Below are 26,270 nucleotides of genomic sequence, written 5' to 3'. Positions count from 1 at the left end.
GCCAAAACACAACAAAGAAATCAAAACACCATACTTTGTATGAACTGGCTCTTTCTTGCATCTCTCCTAATTCCTCAACCTTTTCGCATATGAAAGAACTTCAAGTGCAATTTGTTCATATCTTTAAATTGATTTTGAGGACAAAACTTAAATGGTTGCATTGGCCAGTTTCAGGGCTTCACAAAAAAGTATAATTTTATCAGTCAACACACAACAATGCCTTCAGAATATGACTGAATAAACACCTTGCAAATATGCAAAAAGTTTAAAGAATTACAGTAGGAACATCAAAGCTGTCTTAATTACTAAATCTTGGGGGCTCTGCAGCCTTACAATTTGAGCTTTGTGTCAGGATAATGTAGCTCTTTGGATTTGTCATGCCTAGTGTCCATCATGCTTCATGAGACATATTAATTAACGTACATGTTAATTCTTAAATATGAACATGTACAAACGAAAGTTGTGCTCATTATTTTCAGCTGCTATGCTTGAAGTAGCTGCTCATCTGGCTGTTGGTTTATTGGGTAACTCAGTAAAAAATTTTGACTTCAAATTTTTTAATTTGGGCAATTCACTGAATGAGGGTTTGGAGTGTAAAACGAGGTCAACTTTTGGTGAGTTGTCCAGCAATTGCAAATTTGCTCCTGTTTTCGTACAAACGTCACCTAAATGTAGATATTCCGTACGGTTCCATCTTTTCAATATAAAGGTGGATTTAAACAGGGTGATGTTGACAATGAAGAACCATGTAAAAATTAATGGCAACGCTAGAGTATATGTGGATTAGTTAATGGTTTTTGTCATTGTCCCATAGAGATGTTCCACATGGTGGAACAGCCAGAATGTCATCTGTACTGTATTTGACATTGCATTAATACCCAAAGCCTAATGCTGCACAAGACGAGGGGGTTGACTAATTGCCTTTACTGGACCGTGATTGCATTCACCTGTCGAGGAAACAATGGGGGATGGCTTTACGGGTAATGATGCTGTTAGCCGACTGAGATAGGAAGGCAACACAACCAATCAAGCACGAATATCAATAGCAGTCAGGCTCTACTTGTGTACTCAGCTCACCTGGAATATCTCAACGTTTGTTTGCTATTGTGCGCTGACAAATTAAACAGGATGCCACCACAAACCCACCACTAGAATCCAATCAGCGTTCAAATTGTACTCTAACTCCATTTCTGTATTTGGCTGAAATATATACATACATTCTATACCGTTTTCAGGAGTTGTCTTTGCACTAGAGATCCCCGCTTGAAATCATGGCGGGAATTTCCTGGCAATGAAAGCCATTAGCTCGAGCTCGACCCCCAAGTCGTTCAGCATCATGCACTCAGGCAGTCTTGCTCCACCTTGGCACAACGCCCACATAATTAACACAGTCCCACAAGCGCACTTAATTATGCATCGTGGATCATGTGAAGCGGTTCAAAACTAGTACAGAATCACAATAGGCCTGTGGGTTACCACTACACTAGAGGAGCTTGTATACTTTTTGCGATAACATATTGTTTGCAATATATATTTTGAGCGGATTCGATATTTTCACTTTTAGGATGACGGTCAGGTTTATGGGTAGAGGAAACAGAAGTGCCCCGGTTAACCACTGACCTTTCCCCATGTCCCTGCAAATGACAAACCTCTTGAATTAAAGCCTATTTTCAGTAGAAAAAATATTATCTGAGTTAACTCACCAATAACACAATTCACTGGTGGTATGGATGACAATTAGCATTATTAGCCACAAGTCACACTTTCAACGTCATTCCAGCAAAATGACCGATTGACACTTCGAACTTAATCAACGCCACATTAAGAATACTTTATGACTTACAGGCAACTTCGTAATGCCATGAGGCAACATTACAAAAATTTTGTTTCTGAGGGCAGCGCAGTTCTACTGATTAATTGGTGATATATACATTTTATTTCCTTTTCAAACTATGGTGACAGTTCTGTTCTAGACTTTTAGCCTATGACATTCACATATGTGTGGTTTTAACAGCTCACAATACAGTTTCAATTAGCTCTGTAGACTCCAATTAACTTTTATCAAGGCTCTTGAAGTTGGCCAACATTTATGTACCCTTAGTGGATAAAATTTCCAACAATTACTGTCCTACTGCTGTTTTAAGTACTGGATCTTTACATCTTTGCTCAGAGCCCAGAAGCCTTACAGTACACACTAAGCTTCTTGTCGGAATAATGTAGATTGATGGTGTATCATGTCTGTTGTCCATCATGCTTCACTGAGGCAGCATACTGATAAACAATTCAATGACAAGCATCTTAACCACGTAATAAAGTCCCTCCTACTATTTTTTTTTTTTTTTACTTTAGCAATTAAAAATGCCGTCACAGTCATGCATGTAAACGTATCTTTTATAAGAAAATGCGCTACCAGTTAATAGTGGAGGCACACATCCATGTACAAACTCCTGCTGTCATTAACAAACATTTGTACGCAAGAAAACCTTTTTATAGCTTCAGCTTGTAACAGGATCGTAGGAGAAACTTGTGATGACAAGGTGAAGGCTGAGCAATCAATAATCACGCTAAACAGATAAAGCCCACTGTTACCATGAGCGACTACTCAGCACAACAAACACTGCTTCCTTTTAAACTAAATGCAACAAACACAAGCAGTTGTGATACATACACAATATTGAGCTGGTACACCAGCGATAAACTGGTGTGCACTCCACGCATGAATCCAAGATACATCTTGGCTTTTAATACTATATACATGTATTTCACAAACTATTTCAAGTTTATTGTTTATTAATATTTGGACTTCAGATTTTCATTTCCTCCACTTCCATGTAACAGTCTGAACATGCGACTGATGTACATGAATTTGCCCTAAAATTTCACCCCAGAAAGTGCATTTTTACAGGAAAATAAAAGTAATAAAATATTGCTTTTTTTGACAAAACTTGTTCAAGTAGGACACCATCCTACATGTATCTTTCAAACAAATCTTAAGAACACTTTTCTACGATGAACAGAACTCTAAGAATCAGGCAAAACAAGTAACTTTATACTCAAGGACTAAATTTTAGCACATAAAGTACAGCACATGTAGATACTCAAACTGCCTGCTTCTCTTGATTACTTTAATATCCATTATATTCACTTGCATGTGACATTAAAAGTTCTAAAACTTCCTACACATTATATAATACATTAAGCAGCTTGTCACTAAAAAAAACACTGCAGTTAGCACAATAAGTCAACAGATGTAAGCACCTACTGAAACTTTTTTAAGGTGTATGAAAATAGATAAGCCTTGACAAGAAACTGTATGCTTTCATCAGTTGGTCAGGTGACATTAACTTTTGTCATAAGTCATCAGCTATTGCAATTTCACTCTAGTTCTCTAGTATTGCTCTGCTCCATCATATAAAGTTCAGATGACTTTATTAAAATCTGCTTAAATTTTGAACTTGTAGCTGCCAGTTTTCACTGCCATGAGAGTGAGTGCTTGGGCACTGTCATGAGACTTAAGCTAGGAATGAACATCCTCTTTTGTGCTGAGGTAATTCTCTCCCTTCCTCTCTCCACCCAGGGGGACTGAGGGACTCTGATTCAATTCAGAACAATGAGCTCAAAGAACTCTTCAAGCCCCATTTACGTTATTAGTGATATGCCCTCAATATTTGGGCGGTACCCAGAATGCCTTCGGGGTATAAAGTATGACAGATGAAACACACTGTTTTCTCAGGAACGACAAGGACAAGACATTTGATACATTTGTACATATGATTAACAAATTAGCCCCTGGTATATGAACTTCGATATCATCAGGAATCTTACATAAGCCCCCCACAATCTCTCTTTAGTGCTCATCACGTGCCCCTCCCCACAACCAGATAATAGTCATACCCCAGACCCCATGCACCACCACACAGGCCATTATTCTGTCCATTCTCTTCATCGGGTAGTGCTCTAGATCATTAGTATAAAAATAAACCTGGGCTTCTAGTACTTGCTCATTTGCCCCAACCAGTCATTTAATGAACAGCAGTGACAGATTAATAAGGTAGTTGAAGCATTCCAATTTGAAAATGTTTGAATCAGTTTTTAATGTAAACTTTGAAGCAGAACTATATTTTGCAGCTCTAGATGTTTAGATATTTCATTCCTGCAGCTACACTCAGGGTAACCCTATAACTTGGGATGGGTTTCTTTGAAACAGGTTGTATATTGTGGTTTTATAATGTGCATGTCTATACATATAAAACATGTCAATGAACCCTACTGAAGAAAGTTCCAATCTTATGTTGATAACACATACTGCACACATGTACACTGATAACTGTAACCTGCTGTACTTGTAAACTTCAGAACATTTTTTTTTCTATGAAAATTATCATGACATCTGGCATATTTTTTTTTCTCTTTTGAAGTATACGTTTATATATGCAATTGTAATAGCCATCAGACCCACCCTGATGTGCACAGGTATCGATTCTCTTGCAGAAAGCTTATAAGTGTGGTAAAACCCTTCTTTGAAACATGATGCAGTATCAGTTCACACACCTACTTGACGGGTTTCATTCCTTGTTAATCCCCAGATATTACAATAAATGTGCATGCATGCATGTTTGATTGTTAACTATAGTCAGATTTCACACTTCAGCGTATTGACCATATAGATCTACAGAGCAGCACTTCACTGGTTTCACATCAACCTACATTTTCTTCTGGAAACTACAGTAACTAACAATTTATGAGTAAACAATGGCCAAACCGCTAGCTGGGCAATTTTCAGAAGGGCACTGCACCTGGCTACATTATGTCTGGTACAACAGTTGAAATTGCCACACTGTTGCTTTTCTGAGAAATGTACCCTTGTACCCTGCCCATTTTGATTTCTAGCTAGGGGTCTAATTGCCAATATTGCCCTGATGCAAAAATAGTATGTGGTCACCTCAGCCATATGCTCCTGACCATAGACTTATCACATCTTTGAATCTTTTGGGGTTTGAAATCTTACAGAAGTCCCAGCAAGTGGAACACTGTGTGAAGTGAAAACTTAATGTATTCATGGTTTAAAATCCACGTGCATTATCGCCAATAAATTAAAGCTTTGACTAATATGCCTGATTAATCATAATTAGTTCATAATTATGATAATGATTAGTCCTTAATTTTGTCTCAAGTGAAGATTACTTAGCCTGATTCAGAGCTACACTGTATTTTTGTTTCGTATTTTCTCTCCATGCCACACTGATGGCATCAATGAACAAGACATCTCGTTAATCATACATACATGTACAGTAGCCACCAAAAGTAAAAGCCCTGGTGTTTGACTTCATAGGGCTTTAATTAGAAATATGTCTGTTTGGGTGTTGCCCTACTCAATTTTTTTCCGGACTTTTGATGGAATTTCTTTCAATAGTTTTTTCTCCATATTAATTTCTTTAAAATCCATATCTCTTATCATTAATGAGTTATAAAATTAAAAAACAGAATTATTTCTGGTAGGGTTGTTACCCCAAACAAAGTATTCTTTAATGATTACCTGGCTGCTTACCCACCCTAATTCTTCAATATTTAGCATAGGTGTAATCAATGTTTCAAAACATTTTGAGAGAACTATTTTGGTATAAAAGAAATAATTTGTACAAGTTTAGTCAGCTTGCATTTTCATTGACACAAACAAATCATTTTAGCCTCAATTTCATAATAATTGTATGCATAAATTCCATAGAAAAAAAGGCTTTCGAGGCTGAAAAGGTTACACTAATTACTAAAACTGACAGTTACATATAGCTCAATTAACAAATCTCAAACTCAATTCTTACACGTATTAACTGTCTAATCAAACTAGGAAAAATCCTCACTAGTTACAAAGACTTACCTCTTTAAAAGGTTAGTTAAAGCTGGATTCTACCATTATTTTTATATGATAGTTTTATGGGGCCAGAAAAACTGGCTGCGCCCTGGTAGTCTCAGGCATAAAATACTGATGCTAACGGGCAATATGAAAAGGAGCTGATGCAACTGTGTGTGCATGCCAAATTAAGACCGGCTTCAAAAGACTGTTCCGAGAAAATTACGCGTCTCATCCATTATCTACTGAGACATTATAGAAGTACTCTTTGAAATGGACAACATCCCTACTAAGGCGAATATGACGGTTCTTGCATAATAAGAAACCTGACTAACTGTAAAATGAACAGCGACACCTTCAAGTCACAAGGGCTTGTTTTCATTGTGAGTAGCTGACATATCATGGCAGTCCCATAATGTCCATTATACAGGTAGACAGTCACTTCCTAAAGAAGAACTATTTGACAGCTGTTCTGTTCAGTGGTAAATGGCATTACTGACAATCATGGATGGTAGTACTAATAGGTATGGTTTTGTCTCAAAGCTATGGCCACTGCCCACCTGTCACTCCCCAGAGACGAAAACACAGCAGCCTTTATCTGAATAAGGGCTATCATCATTACAATGGAGATCCAGGGGAAGGCAAGGTGAACTTGGTAGCTAGCGCAGTCTCTAGTCATGTTTTCGCCTCTAGTTGACAAGGTTTCTGTGGTAACCAGAATGGCAGGTGGGCTAATGAGCTTCCAGAATAAAGAAGAGGTGTGCTAAAAGCTTCCCGAAGATCATCATCAGGCACATCGCACTTGTCTACATTGACCAATTGTTACACTGGCCGCTTTTTTATTCACTGCAGCTATTCACCCGTCTAAAATCAATGGTGACAGCAATGCCAAACTATAATGCCCGTTGTCGGCGGTACTGCAAGAATAATAGACTTATGAATTTAACTCCTGTTCTAAAAGCTCCTTTAGTTCCAGCTTGTCATTTCTTTGGACAGCAGAATGGCTAGCTATTTACTGCTCTATGTTTAGTTTTCCATTGTTACAGACCAAGGTAAGCATCCTTTCTGTTGGTATTAGCAACAGTCGTTAACCATAATGTTGCCAATATGATCCACTTCATGCTTCCATATATGTATATTTAATAATGGAGAAGCTGGGCCAGCTAGTGTTAATATGCAGAAAGCTACCCATTGTGACATTCAATGGAAAGAGGGAATTGTATACAAAGCAATTAGCCCTCTTAAAGTGATAGTATGAGACAAATGGCTTGACACTGACAAACATCAACCCAATTGTGCAGTCTACACGGTACTGAATATCAAAATTCCAGCATGCCTGTACCGAACACCCATATAATCTGAACTCAGCATTCAGAATTGACAAATACAACTCATACTCACCCCGACTTACACGTAGAACAGTCAAATGTCACACTATAAAACCTACTAAATGTATTGATCATCTGCATTTCAAACATACTTAATGCATGTGTTTTTATTTATTTCTTTATTTATTTGATTGGTGTTTTACGCCTTACTCAAGAATATTTCACTTATACGATGGCGGCCAGCATTATGGTGGGTGGAAACCGGGCACAGCCCGAGGAAAACCTACGACCATCCGCAGGTTGCTGACAGACCTTCCCACTTATGGCCGGAGCGGAAGCCAGCATGAGCTGGACTTTAACTCACAGCGACCACATTGGTGAGAGGATCCTGGGTCATTACGCTGCGCTAGTGCGCATGGGTCTTTATGTACATGCACAGTTTCAATTTATACACAGGTAAATGTACACTTGTGTGTGTATTAGAACATCCGTGAATGCAATTTCATTGAAAGTGAGTAAACGAATCAACTACTGGTGAACTGGAATGGAACACTTTCATCCAGATGCTCTGACCATATTAATCTACAACAAATTTAAAAAATTTTTTTTCAGGCAAAATAAATCTTTTATCAATGTTGGAGGGTATTTACATTTAAACATCTCTAAATTTTTGGAAAATGCAAGTTTCAATGTTGAAGACATATTTACATGATCAGAAAGTCTTGAGAAACCGGAAAATCATAAAAACATAACAACATAACACAGAATAGCATTGGTATTCCCTTACAACCAGATAAATTGATTGCAACACTGAAACTGTTTGTACTTTGATATTTCACCGGCATCTTCCACCACAAGCAAGAAAACTGTCCTTTTTCATGATGTTACCGTGTAAAATATTTGAAATCTCATGGCTCCAAAAATGTATGGGACCAAAGTACTCTGGCTCCAACTGATGACTAAATCTGTATGTGGATGATTCTGATGCTTCCATGTATTTTTTATTTTATCTCTCAAAATACGCATAAACTAATAAAGAGACAGTTGTTACCACAGCAACACTGGGCCCACACTGAGGCTATGCTTCAGGGTAGTCAGTGGAAATAGCTATTCAGAACCTGCTAATACCTGAATGGGCCATCTCCTGAGCTTCAATTTGATGTCGACATTTGATGTTCTTGCCAATGAAAACCCAGGAAAAAATGGATGCTTGATTACATGCAGCCAGTTTAACAAACTACCTGTAGGCTATATATATATATATATATATATATATATACACACACAAACACACACACATTTGTATATACATATATTTACATTTATACTGAAAATATGGCCATTTTCTCCTCAAGTACATGTATGTCAATGAAGGCTGTTGTGAAATACTTGTAACATGTAGTCTGAAATTCTACTTGGCAAGTCTGAAATTCCACTTGGCAAGTCTGAAACACACCTAACCTAAGCTAATATTAACTTTACCTTAAATGATGTACTTCCAGGCTCTTTCACACATACATGTATTTGGAGGGTTTTAAATATTCTTTAATACCAAGGAATAAGTCCGCAAGCTAGACATATTTATACTGATGATCACCAATGCTCAGTCTAGTACTCTCCACATTTAAATGCCTTCAAAAACACTTATTTTGATCAGTTTTCCATCCATAAGGAAGTGACCATATTTTTGCTCACAGACTTCTTGTTAGTACATGTACCGTGCTGAAAATCTCCCCTTTCAACCAGCATACAATTGTACATTATATATAAGTATGTATATAAGTACGCTATATTTATTTATTTATTTGATTGGTATTTTACACTGTACTCAAGATTATTTCACTTATTTCGGCAGCCAGCATTATAGTCGGAGGAAACCGGCAGTGCTTGGGGGAAACCCATAACCATCCACAGGTTGCTGCCAGACCTTCCCACGTAAGGCCGGAGAGGAATTCAGCATGAACACTATATGCGCTGCTTTTTATTATGCAGTGAACCTTAAACCATGTTCTCTTTCTCAAAGAAAAACAGGGAGCAGATAATTTAAATGTATAATGTGTCGAAGAGTAACAACAAAGTACATGTATTCCCTTTTCATATATATATATATATATATATATATATATAAGGCCTATATGGAAAAAAATATATGGTGTAATAATTTGTACAACATGAAGTGTATGAAACAATCAGTTTAACATTTTTATCCTTTAAATCTTTCAAAGGAAAGAGACTTTTCAAAACCATGCATTATCATCCTATTTTTTTCATTATTCTGTTCAAGTGCAATGTGAAGAGCACAACCTCTTGATTGATATCAAACTTCACAGTTCCAGTTGAATGACATCAAACTTCAAACTTCACAGTTCCAGTTGAATGACATCAAACTTCACAGTTCCTGTTATATGACATCAAACTTCATTATTCCAGAAGTACATCCAACCCTCTCTACATCCGCACATAATTTCCACTTGACCACTGAGAGTATTCCTATTGAGAAATTCCTATTAAAAAAATGTCAAATTGTTGAATTGTCTCACCATGTTTTAACATAAAAATGTAAAAACCTATGTTCAAAATGAATGTGGTGTGTTCTATATATGACTGGCACAGCATTGAGAAATGCACAAGTTTTGATTTCAACATGTCACGGTTTCTACTAACAAAATGGCGCGTCACTTGGGCACTAGCACTATAATATTCTACTGTGATGCAATGCAATGTAATTTTAGACGTATACAAATAGTTGTGCAACATTTACATTTTCAGTATGAATTTCCCAAGTGATACAATGGGAGACATGACACACACCTCATCCGGCCACTGTGTTAGCGCATGGGATCGGGCCTTTGGATATTTGTCGTGCTGGCTTCCCTTTACCTCAGGTACAGAATCAATAAGACCACACGTCAGCTAGCTATGCAACATCAAGCCAATCAACCAATATATCGGAAATTCACCAGGCTTGCTCTCGCTTCAGCCATGGCTGCTAACAGCCTATTCTAGAGTCCTGAATCTAAACCTTGGAGTAAGATTCTCCTTGATAACTGTTTCAGCACTTCAGATTCCATTGTTATAATAGCAAAAGAAGCCACACCCAACATTAAACAATTAGTCAACATGAATGTACGGAATTATGAGCACATGGTTGAAAATAATAAGGATGTGCCATCTCGCCCAAGAGAATTTTTTTTTTTTTTTTATCCTACTGACCAAGAGACTAACAACAGAGAATCATATTTCAACAGGGAAGTAGGGGAACATCTTTAGATGTAGAGCTACAGAAGACAGGCAGATTGAAAAAACGTCATCATATCAGTTAGTTTCATTAATCAGATCTGGTGCCAAACTATGGTGTAGCCCTCGTTAGTGAAACCTGCGCCAGGTATAAATTGAGATAATTAAGTGTGATGCGTTCATTTACCTGTAGTGGTTCCATTAATTAGAGGCTATATGAACAGACCTGGCTACCTGATTGTGACTGCAGCTTGGAAAGACGGCAACTGCCCACCTAAAGACAGGTAGCCATGAAGATAAGGCAGCCATGCAGGGCGTGGCACTGGTTCCAGGTATTGATTTACACGCTGGTGGCAGGCTGTGCGGGCTGCCATAGCAATAGTCAGGTAGCACAAGCATGGTAATAACAGGGGAAAAGGGGCATGAGATTGAGAGAGATGGCAAACCTAAAGCACGCCCCGAGGCAGTGCGCGGACAAATTTAGACAGACTTCTGCCAGCTGAAACTTCTGAGATGATCAAACTATATACACACTCCAAGCACTACCTTTAACGATGACTCTCCACTTTTCCTCCTCAGCGTGTTATATTAGCCTTGGCTCTGCTGGCAAAGCACTTGGAACAGTCTCAATGGCACTCTGCTGTTTTTTTTTTTTTTTATACTAATTATGTCTATGATTTTGGCCACAACTGCAGGCTCTAAACTTACGAGGGTGTGGCAGGTCGGCAAAGCTCTACAGTACAAGATACATGTACTAAAGAACATGTACATGGAAACAGTCAAATTCTGCCCAGTCATTTCCTACCACACCTCAAGGCTTCAGCTGAATGAATTACATGTAGCACTAAGATAATTACAATAGCTTACACTGACCAAGGTTTTACACTGACCATGGTTTTACATATAAGAGTATGTAGTTCCTTTTACATCAATATATTAATCACTAAACACTTCAACTGAAGCTTTGAAAACATGACATTTCAGTAGTTAATCAGTTTGGAAGCGCAAATCCATCAAGTTTTTATATCCAAATGCAGAACTTCAACTGATTCTTCCGCTAATGTATAAGTGAAAAATTCTTGAGTACGTCATAAAACACCAATGAAATAAATAAAATAAACCAATCGATTATTTGGAAGAGATGCACACAACAATACCCTACATTCAACTCTGGTGGCTGCCATCAATATTGCAGATAGCCTGGATCTTCTGAAAACTCAGAAGGGTGTGTGTGTTTAAGCTTCCCCTTTGCAGCCAGTCAGGACTTTGTGCCTCACAAACTCGGGCCATGCAATGTAATTATCTCCAGGTGGACAAGGTAGTCATAGCAGACTGCTTGTGCCCCCTATCAGGTCATTGTTCAGGGAGACTTGATGAGCTCATAAATACTGGAGAAGGGACATCTGGTCAGAACTGCTATGTGCAGACTGATCACCTGATCATGCAAAGCCTTATAAAGCTGGCCAAGTCCTGAACATAATACGTCACAAATATATGTAAAAACATGTTCTGAGCTTTCTTGAGATTTCCCCACTGTCAGAATAGTACAAGTATGAAATCTGGTGCCACACACGTTACCACTACCATGCTACCGCAGATGTATATGCAAACTGAGTAATATCTATTTGTAAAGAATATAACAACATGTATGTGTACACTATGAAACTTAAACTTACAGGTAAAACCTTTTCATAATGTAGCATCTGCCCCCCCACCACCAACCCCCCCCCCCCTCCACATGAACCTTACACACTTATACTCAAGAAAACAATTTTCCTCAAACTGTAAGGTCTGAATAAAATGGGAAACCTATAACAACCATGGCAAGCTAAAGGACACACGACAGCTGCAATGGTACACACCATATTCACCAGCATAATTTACAGCCACATCAAATTGTCTGCCATGTTAAAAACGCTCGTCATTTTGTACATTATTCAATGGGGTTATTATACAGGATAGCCAATGGTGCACAGCGATTGTTCAGGCAGTATGAGTAAACGTGACCACTCACATCAAACGGTCAAATTATAGCACGCTTTACTAAAACTATCACTTTCCATCTGACAATGCCTGTGCTGTACATATGCATGTGTTACTGGAGTAAAAGAGAAAGAAAAAAAAAAAGAAAAATGAGAGATTATATTTCATGTAGATAAACAGTTTAACAGTAACTCTGATGGAGGAAACAATATATTGTCCTGTTTTTTATCAGTGAGCTAATCACATGTATACATGTACGGAAACTGACTGTTTGGTTTCTATACACATGTTGAAATGTCGAATCCCTAGATTCAAGCGAGTGTCATGCAAAATGCCTGCATGGTATTTGTCCCACCACACGTTTTGATGATTGGCAAGTTGTGAAAAAACAAACTGTAACCCTTACTGCTCACTTAAATGAAACAATATTTTCTAAAACATAGGAACATAAACTAGATCATCTGCACTATTTGTTTTGAGTATAACTTTCATTTTTTATCTTTGTATGTAAATGACAGACAAAAGTGACACTATCTGCTCATTGTATCATAAAGCAATTAAACATTTAGGTAAACCCAAGTTAGTACTGATTTCAGCCTGAACAAATACAAAAAAATACATGTATACATCACAGACTTTTGGCATTACACTTTTAACATCATGAAAAATTTAATGGAAATCCTGACTTTTATTAATTCAGAAGTACTTTGGCCATCTCACCTTTATAAGTGAAAGCATGCTTTTGGGTCATTTCATGTTAAATCATACAATTTTTAAAATTTTTAAAAATTTTTTTTATTTTTTAGAGATTGTGATAGTGATTACCTTGTATTTTTCTGAAAAAGTTCTTAAAATATTATAGCATATTATATATGAGAAAGTGTTGCTAAGCTATATGAGAACTGGTCTTTCTCTGAGGTACTAGCAGTCATCCCAGGGATCAAAATGGGGGTCTGAAAATGGCGAAAAGTGGGCTGAAAGTTTGCCATAGCTGGCTAACTTAAAACCGGCCAAAAAAAAAAAAAAAAAAAAATCAACAAATAAAATTGCAGAGCAAGCATGAGATGTAGGGACAACTGTAAGTTCTGCTTTCTAATTTATAGCAGCATGAAAAAGATACAATGAATTTATTATTCACTGAAAACGTAGGAAACACCGTTCACGGCCGTAGCAAACCACTGAGAGATGTAATAAGAGACAGCTCTGTGCTGAAAGCTACTTAAGAACAAATTATCTCCCTTTGCTTATTCGCGCATATGCGTTCGTATTGCGGCACATACTTTCCTTTCTGCATCAACTAAAAAGAAAAACCAATGATGACTTCTTGTTCGAGTTGAAGATAAAAGGATTCTTTCAGTAACCAGTACACATTTAAATCCTTCGGACTAGTTATACGCAGAAAATCTGATGAAGTGTTAACTTTTCACTCTTCAAAGACCAGATTAAATCTAAGGCCACGTCAGAAAACATGGTTAACAAGACAGCTACGCAGACAATAAATGCAAGCCTTGACCGAAACCTTTGCAGTTGACTTTTCTCGTTCGATTGACTGGGCAAATTGTTCTCTCTATTTTTAATCCATGATGACTGATGAAACCATCACTAAATTTGTCATTTAAGGCTGTGTGGTCCTTTTAGGTTCATTTCCATGTTTTATGGCATGCAGTTCCAATATGTTAGTACACCCGTCTCACCATGACTGCAATAAATTATTTTGACGAGCGAGAAGAAATATTTCTGTGGATTGCAACATTCTGACTCAGGATTAGATTTATACTAGTAGCATTGATAATAAAGGTCCCATTTTCTCGTGCTCTTGTGTGAAATTAAAAGCCCACTTCTTTACGGATGGACTAGATTTTAGAATTCAATGAGCAAACGTTGGGGCAGGCAAACATCAGAAATTTGTTAAAATAGACCTCAACGTTTAATTTAATAGAACTACTATATCGGCAGGCCATGTTTAAAAATTGCTGCTATTGTGCCTGTTAAAGATTTTGTGACTGGAAAAGATCTTCTAATTCAAGGTTGCATCCGATCTGCTTGTTATGTAGATTACTAATTGGATAGCTCCTTATCAATATGTAACGGAAGTTACAAGTCCTTATGGTCATTATGCTCTTGAACGAGAAACATCACCATATCTGATGAATCAACAAGCTTGATGAATGCTGAGCACCGCGTGGGGATCAAATTCCTCACAAAGAGCCATAAAACGCAGAAGGATATTTTTGAGGAAATGTCTGCTGTTTATGGATACTCGGGACCTTCATATTCTACAGTGAAAAGCCGGATACAACTGTTCCGACATGGGAGAGAGTCCACTGAAGACGACACCCATTCCAGCCAACCATCAACAGCTGTCACAGATGACAACATTGATAAAGTTAAGAACTTGTACTAGAAGACCATAGAATCAAGTTGTGGCAGATAGCCAAAGATTAGTAAGAAACAAGTTGGAGAAATTTTGCAGGTACATTTGCATATGAAAACGGTGAACACATGGTAGGTACCAAAAATGCTCACTACACTCGACAAACAGAGACGAGTCAAATGTTCGAGAGAGTTTTTGGAGCTGTGCAGGGGCAATTTGGATGAAATTGTTCTCGTATCATGACCACAGACGAGACATGGATTCAACAGTATGACCCGGAATCCAAACAAGAGTCCATGCAGTGAATTCAGAAAAGTGAAAAACCACCAAAGAAATTCGAAGTTCCAAAGTTGGCATCCAAGCTCATGGCCACAATTTCTGGGACTGTGAAGAGATTCTTCTCACTGACTACCTGTCTAAGGGAACTACAATGAATGGGACATATTATGCTGGCCTTTTGCCCAAGGTACGGCAAACTGAAGAGGAGGGGCAAGACAACGCACCCGTTCACATTGCTCAGGTTGCATAAGGGGTGTCCTTAGAGAAATGAGCTTTGAAGAGCTCAATCATGCACCCTGCAGACCTGGCTCCTAGCGACGAATTTCTATTCAGTAACCTGCAAAAATACCTACGGGGGAAAAGGTTTGAGGACCATGAGGACATCATGGTGGTGGTGAATGAGCATTTTGAGGTCAAAGACAAAGAATATTTTTTTAATGGTATCGAGGCATTGAATATGAAATGTGAACAATGTGTTGAGCTAGAGAGAGATTATACTGAAAAATAAAAATTTCAGTTTTCTATTTCTTGTCTAAGTACCTCCGGCCAAGAATTTTGCAGCCTCTTCTTGTAGCTCCAAATTCCAAGTGGTTTTTTAGATACGGGATTTTATGAACATGTGATAGTTGACAATCTCGATATACTTATTTGTTATGGAGTCACAGAAGTCTGTAATTTCCCTTTCAAGGGGACACAAGGTCTGAAAATCCAACTACTCAGGCATGCATAACATGGCCACAGAAATGTAAAATCTTCAATACTTTGTTTAGATACCAACCCTTACACGTCACACTCTGATCAACATTTTCATTAAATTTTGCATTTTCAGTTACCTGCAATACATCAGGTGAAATATATAGATCTTTGCCACCAGAATATTATTATTTAGGTACATGAATAATGGTTATTTGTACAAGAAGGCCTGGCCACTTTAAGGCTTTATTTCTCATCTACTTGGCATCTAAACTATGCTCCAAAACAGACTGTACAATTTATCCCTTGTTGAACTTAAAAGTTCACCATGTTAACAGTTGGAGCTCTTTGAAATACAGGTCATTACATTTCATAACCCATTTCATAAATTCTAGGAACTTATTACACATTTTGAATAGTACCAGTAATACATGCTCAGACCAGGTTGATAATTTGTGAAAGGTGCATATATTTGGGCATACTCTAAAATATTAGCAAAAATTTGATTGGATTTGCACCGATTAATTTTCTGTCAAAAATCTTCAGAATAGCCTTTTTAACGACAGTGATGCTTTAAATGGATAAGCAAGTTCATGGTGACTTCCAATCATAAACAGATCAACTATTATCTACCTAATACCATTGGTTTTATAGATTTCAAACAACTTAAAATGCTCAAAATAATTCTAAAAGGACAAACGAAGACTATGAAGCCAAATCTACATCTTGTCACAGTTTACCCCAATGTCACAAAACGTCACAGGATTTGTTTTGCTACATTTTGTGACCTTACCACCTTGATCCCGGCAGTAACATTCTGTCACATTAAATTAAAACAGTGAAGTGAGTTCTTAAAAAGATTTACTTTAAACCTATGTGACTGAGAAGTCATTATTAAATGACTAAGCTATTTTATCTCAACAAACATAACTCCTAGAGTTGTGTCCCTTGAACCTGCTCTACCAGCAACCTTTTTGCCACAAATCTTTAAGTAATGTCCAAATAGCATAAATGTGATTATTTCTTTGGCAGAGTAACCGCATAATGCCACACTAAACACTCACACCATGAGGGGTTAAGGGGTAGAGGAAAACAACCACCACAGCACTAGTGTTTGCCAATGTTTCAGATTTATTTATTATTGACTGCGTTAAATTCTTATAAGTACATCTACAAACAAGCCTATTATGAAACCACCAGTATGACTATGTATGATTCTCGATACAATTAGTCTATGAAGGTTCCCTATTCATATCTGAATGAGAGGGAGGTGAGTGGGAGAAGTATCACATGTTACAATAACACAAATGACTTTGCTGGAAAAAGATTCCACTTCTTTTTTTTTTACTGTCACAGGCTATTATACTAAAGTTACTGGTAATGTGCTTACGCTGCTATTTCCGCTGCCAAAGAGATGCTCCTTTTCACTGATAAACATACAACAATAGCCACGAAGTTATTCAGTTGGGAAAAGTAATGTTTACCAATGGTTATGAGAAACCTGGCGGCTCGCTGATTAGTGCTTCAGTTCACATGACTGCCTAAGCAAAAATACTAGTAATTTTGAAAAAACAGAAAAAAAAAAAAAATTCTGTGTAATCTCACAAACAAGATGTCTACATAAACATCTTAAAAGCATATTTAACATGTTATCAAGTTTTCTGAGGATGTGGTAAAAATGGTGAGACTAACAGACCCAAACAAAAAAATGTAATTTGTCAGCTTTATGTATGCAGGCTGTCAGATTCCTTTTGAGCATCTGCAACAATGGTTAAACTGGTAGGGTTGGCTTTGAGGAATTGTGCCCTATTTTCATGTAAGACAAGTCTTGAGTGAGATATATATTTATTTCATTTGGTGTTTTCAGCCATACTAAAGAATATTTCACTTCAGCAAAACCTGGGATCAATCGCAGGTTGCTGGAAGACCTTCTCTCGTAGGGCTGGCTGAATGAGATAACAAACAAGTATACTATGAATGGTCTACCCACATAAACAGTTATACTCAAGTGTAAGCAATGGTGTGAGCGTGCACGGAAGAAGCAAAAATTTGATATGGGGCAATCATGTTTGGTCAATTACTTCAAATAAAAGTGACGGCTTCATTCACAACTTTCACTGGTAGCTGTACACTGTATTTGAGTACTTACTGCTAACGAAAACCCAACTGCAAAATTCCCACTTCGATCTAGTTGCGGAGTGGCGTAACCATTTTATTCAAGCAACACAAAGTGTTGCGAGAGTTACGGTGGAATACATCCTCAAATTTGTTGAAATGATGGTAAGGCACATTTACCGCATCTTCACATGAGCATTAACACTTTCACAGCGTAAATCAATGTTCACAGAGTCATCCCACAATCAACTAACCTGTTCTGAGTCTGGCTGAACCAAACATGATCTATGACAATCGTACAAATTTACAAATAAATACAGATTCAAACACTTTCCCCACTGTAGCCACCATCTTGCTCTGATAGTTGTGCATACAAGTCAAATTATAGATGTAAGCAAAGAAAGACTGCTCAAGGGAGATAATCCCCATGGCAATCATTACAGCAAGTCTAGTAGCCTACTTGGCTAGTTCCTCCTCCCCTCTGATGTCAGATGGCAGTAACTGCTTCACCCTCGCTCATTCTCGCAAGTGATCTAAATGGTGACAGACGTCTTACGGCCACACTGGGTGTAGTTTCTGAAAATCAACTTGTTTTGTGAATTTGTGAGGTTGTCATGGGTCATTTCTTGTACGGGTCAGCTGATTATGCTGAAAAGTCAGTTAACATCGATTTATGTTAAGGAAGTTTTTAATGCACCTGATAAGACGCAGTAAATGTCCCTTACTGTCATTCTGACACCCTTGGTATTGTATTCCACTGTTGCTTGATTTAAGACTTACGTCACCCTACAACTAACGTCGATCGAAATTTTATTATCAATTCATGCCTGTGAGCGTCAGCCTGTAGTAGATTAGATATTGTGAAGAATACTAGTCACGACAATGAGTGGTATGGCTCGAGTTTCTGTCACTTTGCAGACATTTTCAGTGGATGTTTTCTCTCAAGTCATTTTCAGGCTATACTGTTAAATGCAACTATCAACAGCTACATATATACTATGATGCTACAGCAACAACAACACTGGCGTGGACAGTGGAAGTCCTGGGTGTTGGAATCGTTATTTGCTCAGATCAGAAATCGACAGCATGCTAAGATCACAGCAATATTGTAGACCGAGAAGCTAGCTGAAATAAATCACCTGTTTGTTGAAAAACTGTGCACAAATTTGGAACTTTTCACACTCTTCTTCCTTGTTGAAAATGGCTGCGGCAGAGGAAGATCTGTGACCTTATTCTCATGAGTGTCAAACAACCGGAAGTGCAGTTTAAGCAGCTGAATGACTTACATACGGCAAGTACTGCTTCCTTGGATAAGAAAAACCTGTTAATGTAATCATTTTTAATGGAATCAATGGCCTGGTAACCCACGTGACGTATTTTTTCTCTAGTAATACTCATTAATATATCTGATATTTGAGTTACTGGGCCTAAGGTACGTAGAAAACGGATTTTGACTGGTGCGCGAAGTACAAGTGAACTGTGGGCAGGAGGACGGAAAGGCGCTGGACGAACGAGGTCGAAGGGTTGGAAATGTCGACGTAGAGAAAGTGAAACCATGTGTAAGATTGTCAGAGTTTGCATCGTGTAGTAGATTAGATTTTGACTGTGGAACAACGCTGTAACTACCACAAATATATACCCCATCCCAACCCTCTACAGTCCATACAGAACTCGCCTTTACAAACACAGAATAGCTCTTTCCGACATCGAATTTGATGCTTGCGATATTGACGGCGCATATGTATCTTCGTCTTTAAAAAATATCTAGCGCCACATTTTTCTCATATTCTTTCATGTCATCAAATGGAATTCAAAGAAAAGCAAGGTTACACTATTTCTGAATCTTTTCACCAGGTCCACAAATCGTTTTATCATCTAAAAACTTGAAACACAAAATTTTCCACATAATTATGACTAAAAGCAGTAAGTACTATTTTTACTACTAAGGATGAAATCAGGTACATGGTTGTTGGGTTTATCTAAAAGGTAAAGAAACTAGTTGCGCATAATTTAATATGTATTTAATTTAATTTGGGGCAGGGAGACTGTGAACAAATTCTAGCTGCATGTGTGCTGGTCGCTGCCAGTGTGCAACACAGAGTGTTTGTCTTATCCTTATTTACTTGTATGCTCTGCTCAGAATTAGTTGATGCAATAAGTTTTGCTTTCAATATTTATCGCTCTTGACTAAAGCGTTAAGGCGAGACTCAGCAAGAACATTGAAATAAGTTAAGAATAAGTTAATTTTTCTTCAAATGCAGCAGGGTTATTCTCAAAATATTATTGGCTGTTTTTCAGCATTTGAGCATAGTTCAATTAAAGTAAGCATTGATTGTGGTGATATTTAAGGATCTGATTGTTCACATCTGCTAACATATCACCAAATAGGACCACATTCGACATTTAATTTCACTGAATTACATTTGAGCAGTACCTAAAAACCATAACCATCAAGGTCAGTTAAAGCAATGCTCATTGCTGTCAGTACAAGTTGAACACTGATTCGTCTGAGATGAATGTATTAGAAACATGTGTATTAACTTGACTAGATCTCTTGGGGAATGTGCATGAAGAGTTATTCCCCTTTTCATGAGCATGGAAACTTTTGGTGTAGCCAATTTTATCATACCTCATTGCAGTACCATTAAGTGGTTAATGCAAATCTAATATAATAACTTTTGCACTGCTTACCACAGAAAATGTACATGTAACAGTCGTGTTATCAGGTCGGTTTTTTCAAAACATATACGTATTACCTGTAAAGGCTGTTTTCGTATATCTTGTATTTTCGTTCATCAGTACACAGGGCAGTGTCGCAGTCAACCTTACTGTGAATTAAAATGTCTGGTGTCTATGTTTACATCTGTTTCATTGTGTGTTTCAGGAAGACTAGGCATTTTGAGGATTACGCAGAAGTTAAAGTAGAAAGATGGATGAAAATGGAGAAGGCGAAGATTATAACCTGTCTGAACTGAAACCTCGAAAAATCCCCAACCAAAACGTTGTGTACAGAGTGAGGGAGCGTGAGACTCACCCAGGGCGTCCTGGCACCCAATTCCACCGGGCACGCATCTTCCATACAAACGTCTTCCCAAACTTCACGGTAATCAATGTAGAAAAACCGCCATGTTTCCTGAGGAAGTTTTCTCCAGATGGCCGTTTCTTTATCGCTTTCTCTTCGGACCAGACATCTATTGAGATCTATGAGTTCCAGGGTCCGGCAGCTGCAGAAGAACTGTTACAAAACACCCATGGTGACTTTACTGCAGCAAGCAATGACCAGGTGTCCGTGAATATTCGGGGCAAGCTGTTCGACATATTTTTCAAACTGAGACACGTGACGGCTGTGGCTGTGAATGGTGAACATTTGAACAGGGAGTGTAGCTTGTTTACAGATGATGGCAAACATGTTATTGTCGGATCTGCCTGTTACATTCCTGATGAGCCACATCCCTATTTCTATGACATGTACAGAAACAATGAGTCTGTGACACCTAACCAGCGTTACCCTCTTGAGGATTATACGCTATACTTGGTGGAACTGTCCACTGGACGTTTATGTGACCGACGGCAGTTCAAGTGCGACAAAATTTTCTTATCTCACAATCAGGGTTTGTATTTGTACAGGGACACGCTCGCTGTCCTCTCAGTACAGCAACAGACAATTCATATTTTCCAGGTGAATCCTTCGGGAAGCTTTGTTGATGTTCGCAGTATTGGTAGGTTTTGTTACGAGGACGATGAACTCATTTTCCACATGGGCGTGGACCGGCCCAACCCTCAGAGGCCAAACCATGCCTACAACGAGGTAACGATTAACTCCCTAAAGCACCGTCTTATGGTGTACCTGTATAGAAGAGCCGTGGAGGACGGAACTCCATATAGACTCCGCAGGTTCTACCAGTGTTTCGACCAGTTCACGTCTTTACGCATGTGGAAAATGCAGTTGCTAGACGAGAACCATGTCCTTATTAAGTATGCCAGCGAGGACGTTGTGACATTGCGCGTTTCTGACCCCAATTCTCAGCCGTCGTTCTTCGTCATCTACAACATGCTGACAACGGAAGTTGAGTCCGTGTATGAAAATGGCTCTGAAAATCTTTTGGACTTGTTTGAAAATTTCTGCGACATGTTTCGTAATGCGACACTTCACTGTCAGGCTCAGTTCACATGTTCTGCCTCGTCCAATATCTACGCTCGCCAGATCCAGCAGAGGTTTAAACAGACTATAATAAACGCCAAGTTTGGGGGACACACGGAAGCTGTGAAACGTCTCCTGGCGCAGCTTCCCATCAGTGCTCAGTCATACAGCAGCAGCCCTTATCTGGATCTGGCGCTCTTCAGTTACGACGACAAGTGGGTGTCTGTGATGGAGCGCCCGAAGGCGTGTGGGGACCACCCCATCAGGTAAAATGTTGGACTAATTTGACGCCTAAAACAGGTTGATCCAAGTGGTGTGCTTTTGTGTTGTTTTCTTTAAGCCATCAGCATTCTGTTTAGTTATGCCTGTAAAGCAAGGCAGTACACAAGCAAAACTAATGATGTAACGGGAGACTAGTTTTGGAGGAGTGAAACTGCGAGAAGTGGGACCTCCCTTATTAAAACATGTAGTACGTAAACAAACATGATATCAGCTGTTGAAAGTCACAAATGTTGAGATAACTTGAATGAAGTCCATGTTTTTCAGCTTAAAAGAATTGGGCGAAGCTGTCAATTGTATTTGATTAGGATTTTTAAATTACCGCCGAATTGATTAAAAAAGTACACGACGTTTTCCTGAGAACAGAATGACCTCAAGGAAGGTAATTTGGTGCGGCCCTTTTGCATTAACTAATTCCAAGCAGAGAATACATGTACAGTAACAACAAAACTGTGATTTTAAATACCTGGGAACCGGCTTTTGCAGGCAAGAAATATTAGACCATAATGACCATTCCTCTCAACTAGATTTACATGTAAATGCCTGTTCATTTATTTATTTTTTTTTTTCACTGACTGTGTTTGTGGATTTGCCTCTTTTGCAGCAGTCGGCAAATGCTAATTTTCTGATTTGCCCCAGACTGTATATGAACGTTGTTTTATATTCCATTTACATCAACCTTACAATATGTGCATGTATATATAATCAAGGGTTCAAACTTTCTCATAAAATTTTGATTTCCCTGATTCAAACATTCTCATAACATTTTGATTTCCCAGGTTCAAACTTTCTCATGAAATTTTGATTTTCAAGGTTCAAACTCTTTCATGAAATTTTGATTTCCCACTTCATGTTAGACTTTGCGAAAAAGACCTATAAAACACAACGACCAATCAAATAAATTATAAAACACAACATTAAGTGGAAATTTACTTTACAGTGTTCTGTTCTATTTGTTTTAGATTTTACGCCAGAGACTCTGCACTGCTGAAGTTCAAGATCTATGCAGGAGTTCTGGGACATAACCCTCCTCCTACAGCACGGAGACTCGTTGCTTTTACGTTCCACCCATTCGAGCCATTTGCCATCAGCGTCCAGAGAACAAATGCAGAATATGTCGTCAACTTTCACATTCGCCACTGCCAAAGCTGTCGAAAACTTTCGTAGTGTAACTTTGTATTGGCTTTAAAAAACAAAGCATTTAAATTTTTAACCCTTGTGGCCCTTAGTTTAATCATTGTCAGGCCAATAAGGTGACAAAGTTTTTAATACTTGAATGTGATTCAGATGAATAATTTATATACATCAAATGCTAAATGATCAAAATTTAACTTGTTTTACAAGGGCTTTTTTTCTCAGTGTTTCTGTCATTTTGTTTACATAGATTTTATTGAGGGATTCTGTTATCTGAAAGTGATGTGGGAGGTCACTGGATTGTTGAATTAGTAAATTGTCTTGCATTTTTTTTTTTTTTTTTTTTTTTTGATTGGTGTTTTACGCCGTACTCAAGAATATTTCACTTATACGACGGCATTATGGTGGGTGAAAACCGGGCAGAGCCCGGGGGAAACCCACGACCATCCGCAGGTTGCTGACAGATCTCTTGCATTTTAACAGTGTGAATAGTTATTCTTGCATTTTAACAGTGTGCATAACTCAGACTGGCATTTTCAGAATTACATGTTCATATATCTAAAATGAAAGAACAGGCCAAAACAGTTGGTTTTATTGTTGGTAAAATGTATAAAATCTGCAACATCAGTTTAAGTTATGGTTGTGAGTTTTGGTACCTGAGCAGAGGCCAGTCTTCTTTGTTGGATGTAACATGACGCTGTCAGAAAAGATATGTGTCAGATAGTCTGGCATTGCTTTTAACAATGTGAAAAAAAACGGAGGATTTTTAAGTAAATTAATATTGTGAGAAAAGAAATAAAAAAACCTGCTAGCAAAATCCCATTAAAAAATAGAGCAGAGCCTTTGTTATTTGGAAGCTCTGTCAGGTTATGCCCAACATAACATATATATATATATATTTATATAAATACATTTGTGTGATATATTCTTTGTGTATCCACATTGCAGAGGACTCCTTCATGTTAGGCACAATGGCAATGTCTTCATGTCATTTGACATTGCCTGTTCACAGTTGTTCATGTTCTAATTAAGAATGTTATTTTAATCTCACCGTTGAGTTTTCCCAGAAACAGTAAAAGTTTCTGACCTATAATATTGGCGTACAAAGAATTGTTGCAAGTGATTTTCCTCTTTTGCTGGCCAAGGGTAGTTGTGAGTTGTGAATGTTTGACAGAATGTACATGTGTGTAGAATGCTGCAATGTATCGCACTTCATAAATTTCTCACGTTGAACCATTACGGAAAGAGTCACCATAGAGCACAGTGAAGCTGATATTATTTGCTACATGGTAAGTGATACGATACGTAAATATATGGCGTCAGTAATCCTCTTATTGGCACATCCTATCACTGAGTGACCATGTCACGAATTTATCCTGCAAAAAGCCATCAATTCAGTGCAGAAAACTGATGTGTAGGTTATTCGTTTCAGGGTCTTAGTTACATGGTTACTCAGTGATATAATACAGAAATATATGGTGTTGGTAATCCAGGGCTGCCTGGGCCAGTGACACTGACACCATATATTTCCGTATCCTGTCACTGAGTAACCATGCGAGAAACTTATCCTGCAAAAGACCCATCGATTTAGTGGAGAAGACCGATGTAAAGGTGAATCCATTCAACGATGTGACCATTGTTTTCGCAACCAAACAAAGGGAGATAACGTACTCAATAAACACATTTGACATGGTCTGCAGGTTTCAAGTGACCATTGTTGTCCAGTGAAAAGTATTTCGTCTGATGTCGGATAAAGAGTGGTACATGGGCTGTATGCAACTGCAACGTTAACATGGGGAAAGCACCCCTATGTAATGACTATTATCTACTATTATACCAGTGTTCATTTTGGCAGGATGTTATGGATAGCTTTTCCCTTAAGTAGTAATTGATCATATTTAATATATACATACAGGGAGTGGTCTGTGGTGTAGTGTTTAGTGGCATTTGCCTTTCAATCACTGGGAGGGGCCTCCGTGCCTAAGGTGGTTAGGACACCAGCGCAGTGCAATGACCCAGCAGCCTCTCACCAATGCTGTTGCTGTGAGTTCAAGTCCAGCTCATGCTGGCTTCCTCTCCAGCCATGCATGGGAAGGTTTGCCAGCAATCTGGTTGGTTGTTGGTATTCCCTGGGCCCTGCTGGCCATCATCATAGTAGTGAAATATTCTTGAGTATGGCATAAAACAGCCATCAAATAAATAAGTAAATAAATCACTAGGACATATCATCTGTCGGTCAAGGCGTTTGTAAATTCTCTCACTTGTACTGCTTGTGGGGCCTTAGTGGCAATAATGTGCCCCCCCCCCCCCCCCCCTGAAAAAGTATTAAGTATGATGTGAAAACCCAAGCATATATACATTTATACCAGGAGATTGGCGTAAAAGCTGGCGTTCTGAATCTGAACTTATTGTCCAAGGACTTCTGGCAATTTTGCTCCCATTAAACCTGTTGACTGTCAGATACTAAGTGAAATAAAGCATTCTTCAACACTGTCTAAATCACCAATTATGAAATCAGAAAATTGAAAGTTTTTTTGAGCACACCATGCAGGCACATACCCCAGGGCGTTTATTTTATGCTACCTATTGTGTGCCAAAAACAAGTGAATCAAACGGTATACTGTTTTGTTTTTTAAATACATATACATGACCGTTTCTATATAACTGTGCTCATAGAGCCAAGAGTGAGTGAGTGAGTCCTTGGGGTTTAAAGTTGTACTTAACAATTTTTCAGTCATATGACAAAGAAGGTGTCCTTAGAGTGCATGTAATGTGCCTCCTTGTTGCAGGATGGATTTGCACTGCTCTTTTTATCTAGTGCTGCTTCATTGAGGGAACTTACCGAAGGCAAGTAAGCCT

General features: G+C 38.3%; 2 protein-coding genes across 4 annotated transcripts in view; one reads left to right on the top strand and one right to left on the bottom strand.

Moving 5' to 3' along the window:
* Positions 1-19,077, bottom strand: part of LOC135472159 (heterogeneous nuclear ribonucleoprotein K-like) — a 55,793-nt gene extending 36,716 nt beyond the window's left edge. For all 3 annotated transcript variants that reach the window (XM_064751525.1, XM_064751523.1, XM_064751526.1), the window contains exon 1: positions 18,997-19,077. The gene's annotated coding sequence lies outside the window, so the exon portion shown is untranslated. The remainder of the gene's footprint in view (positions 1-18,996) is intronic.
* A 212-nt stretch (positions 19,078-19,289) lies between these two features.
* LOC135473734 (DET1 homolog) lies at positions 19,290-23,698 on the top strand. The gene is made up of 3 exons (XM_064753608.1): positions 19,290-19,416; positions 20,742-22,264; positions 23,240-23,698. The coding sequence occupies exons 2-3, from the start codon at positions 20,787-20,789 to the stop codon at positions 23,442-23,444; spliced, it is 1,683 nt and encodes a 560-aa protein (XP_064609678.1). The 5' UTR covers positions 19,290-19,416; positions 20,742-20,786; the 3' UTR covers positions 23,445-23,698.
* Positions 23,699-26,270: the final 2,572 nt, after the last annotated feature.

Source organism: Liolophura sinensis, chromosome 8 (genome assembly GCF_032854445.1).
Source record: "Liolophura sinensis isolate JHLJ2023 chromosome 8, CUHK_Ljap_v2, whole genome shotgun sequence".
NCBI lineage: Eukaryota > Metazoa > Mollusca > Polyplacophora > Chitonida > Chitonidae > Liolophura > Liolophura sinensis.
This window is presented reverse-complemented; position numbering and strand designations above follow the sequence as displayed.

What these genes read in the sequence shown, in the direction of transcription:
- LOC135473734 (XM_064753608.1), top strand. Translation starts at nt 20,787, where the DNA reads ATGGATGAAAATGGAGAAGGCGAAGATTATAACCTGTCTGAACTGAAA. An exon ending in TGTGGGGACCACCCCATCAG is followed by an intron (nt 22,265 to 23,239) that starts GTAAAATGTTGG and finishes TATTTGTTTTAG; the next exon opens with ATTTTACGCCAGAGACTCTG.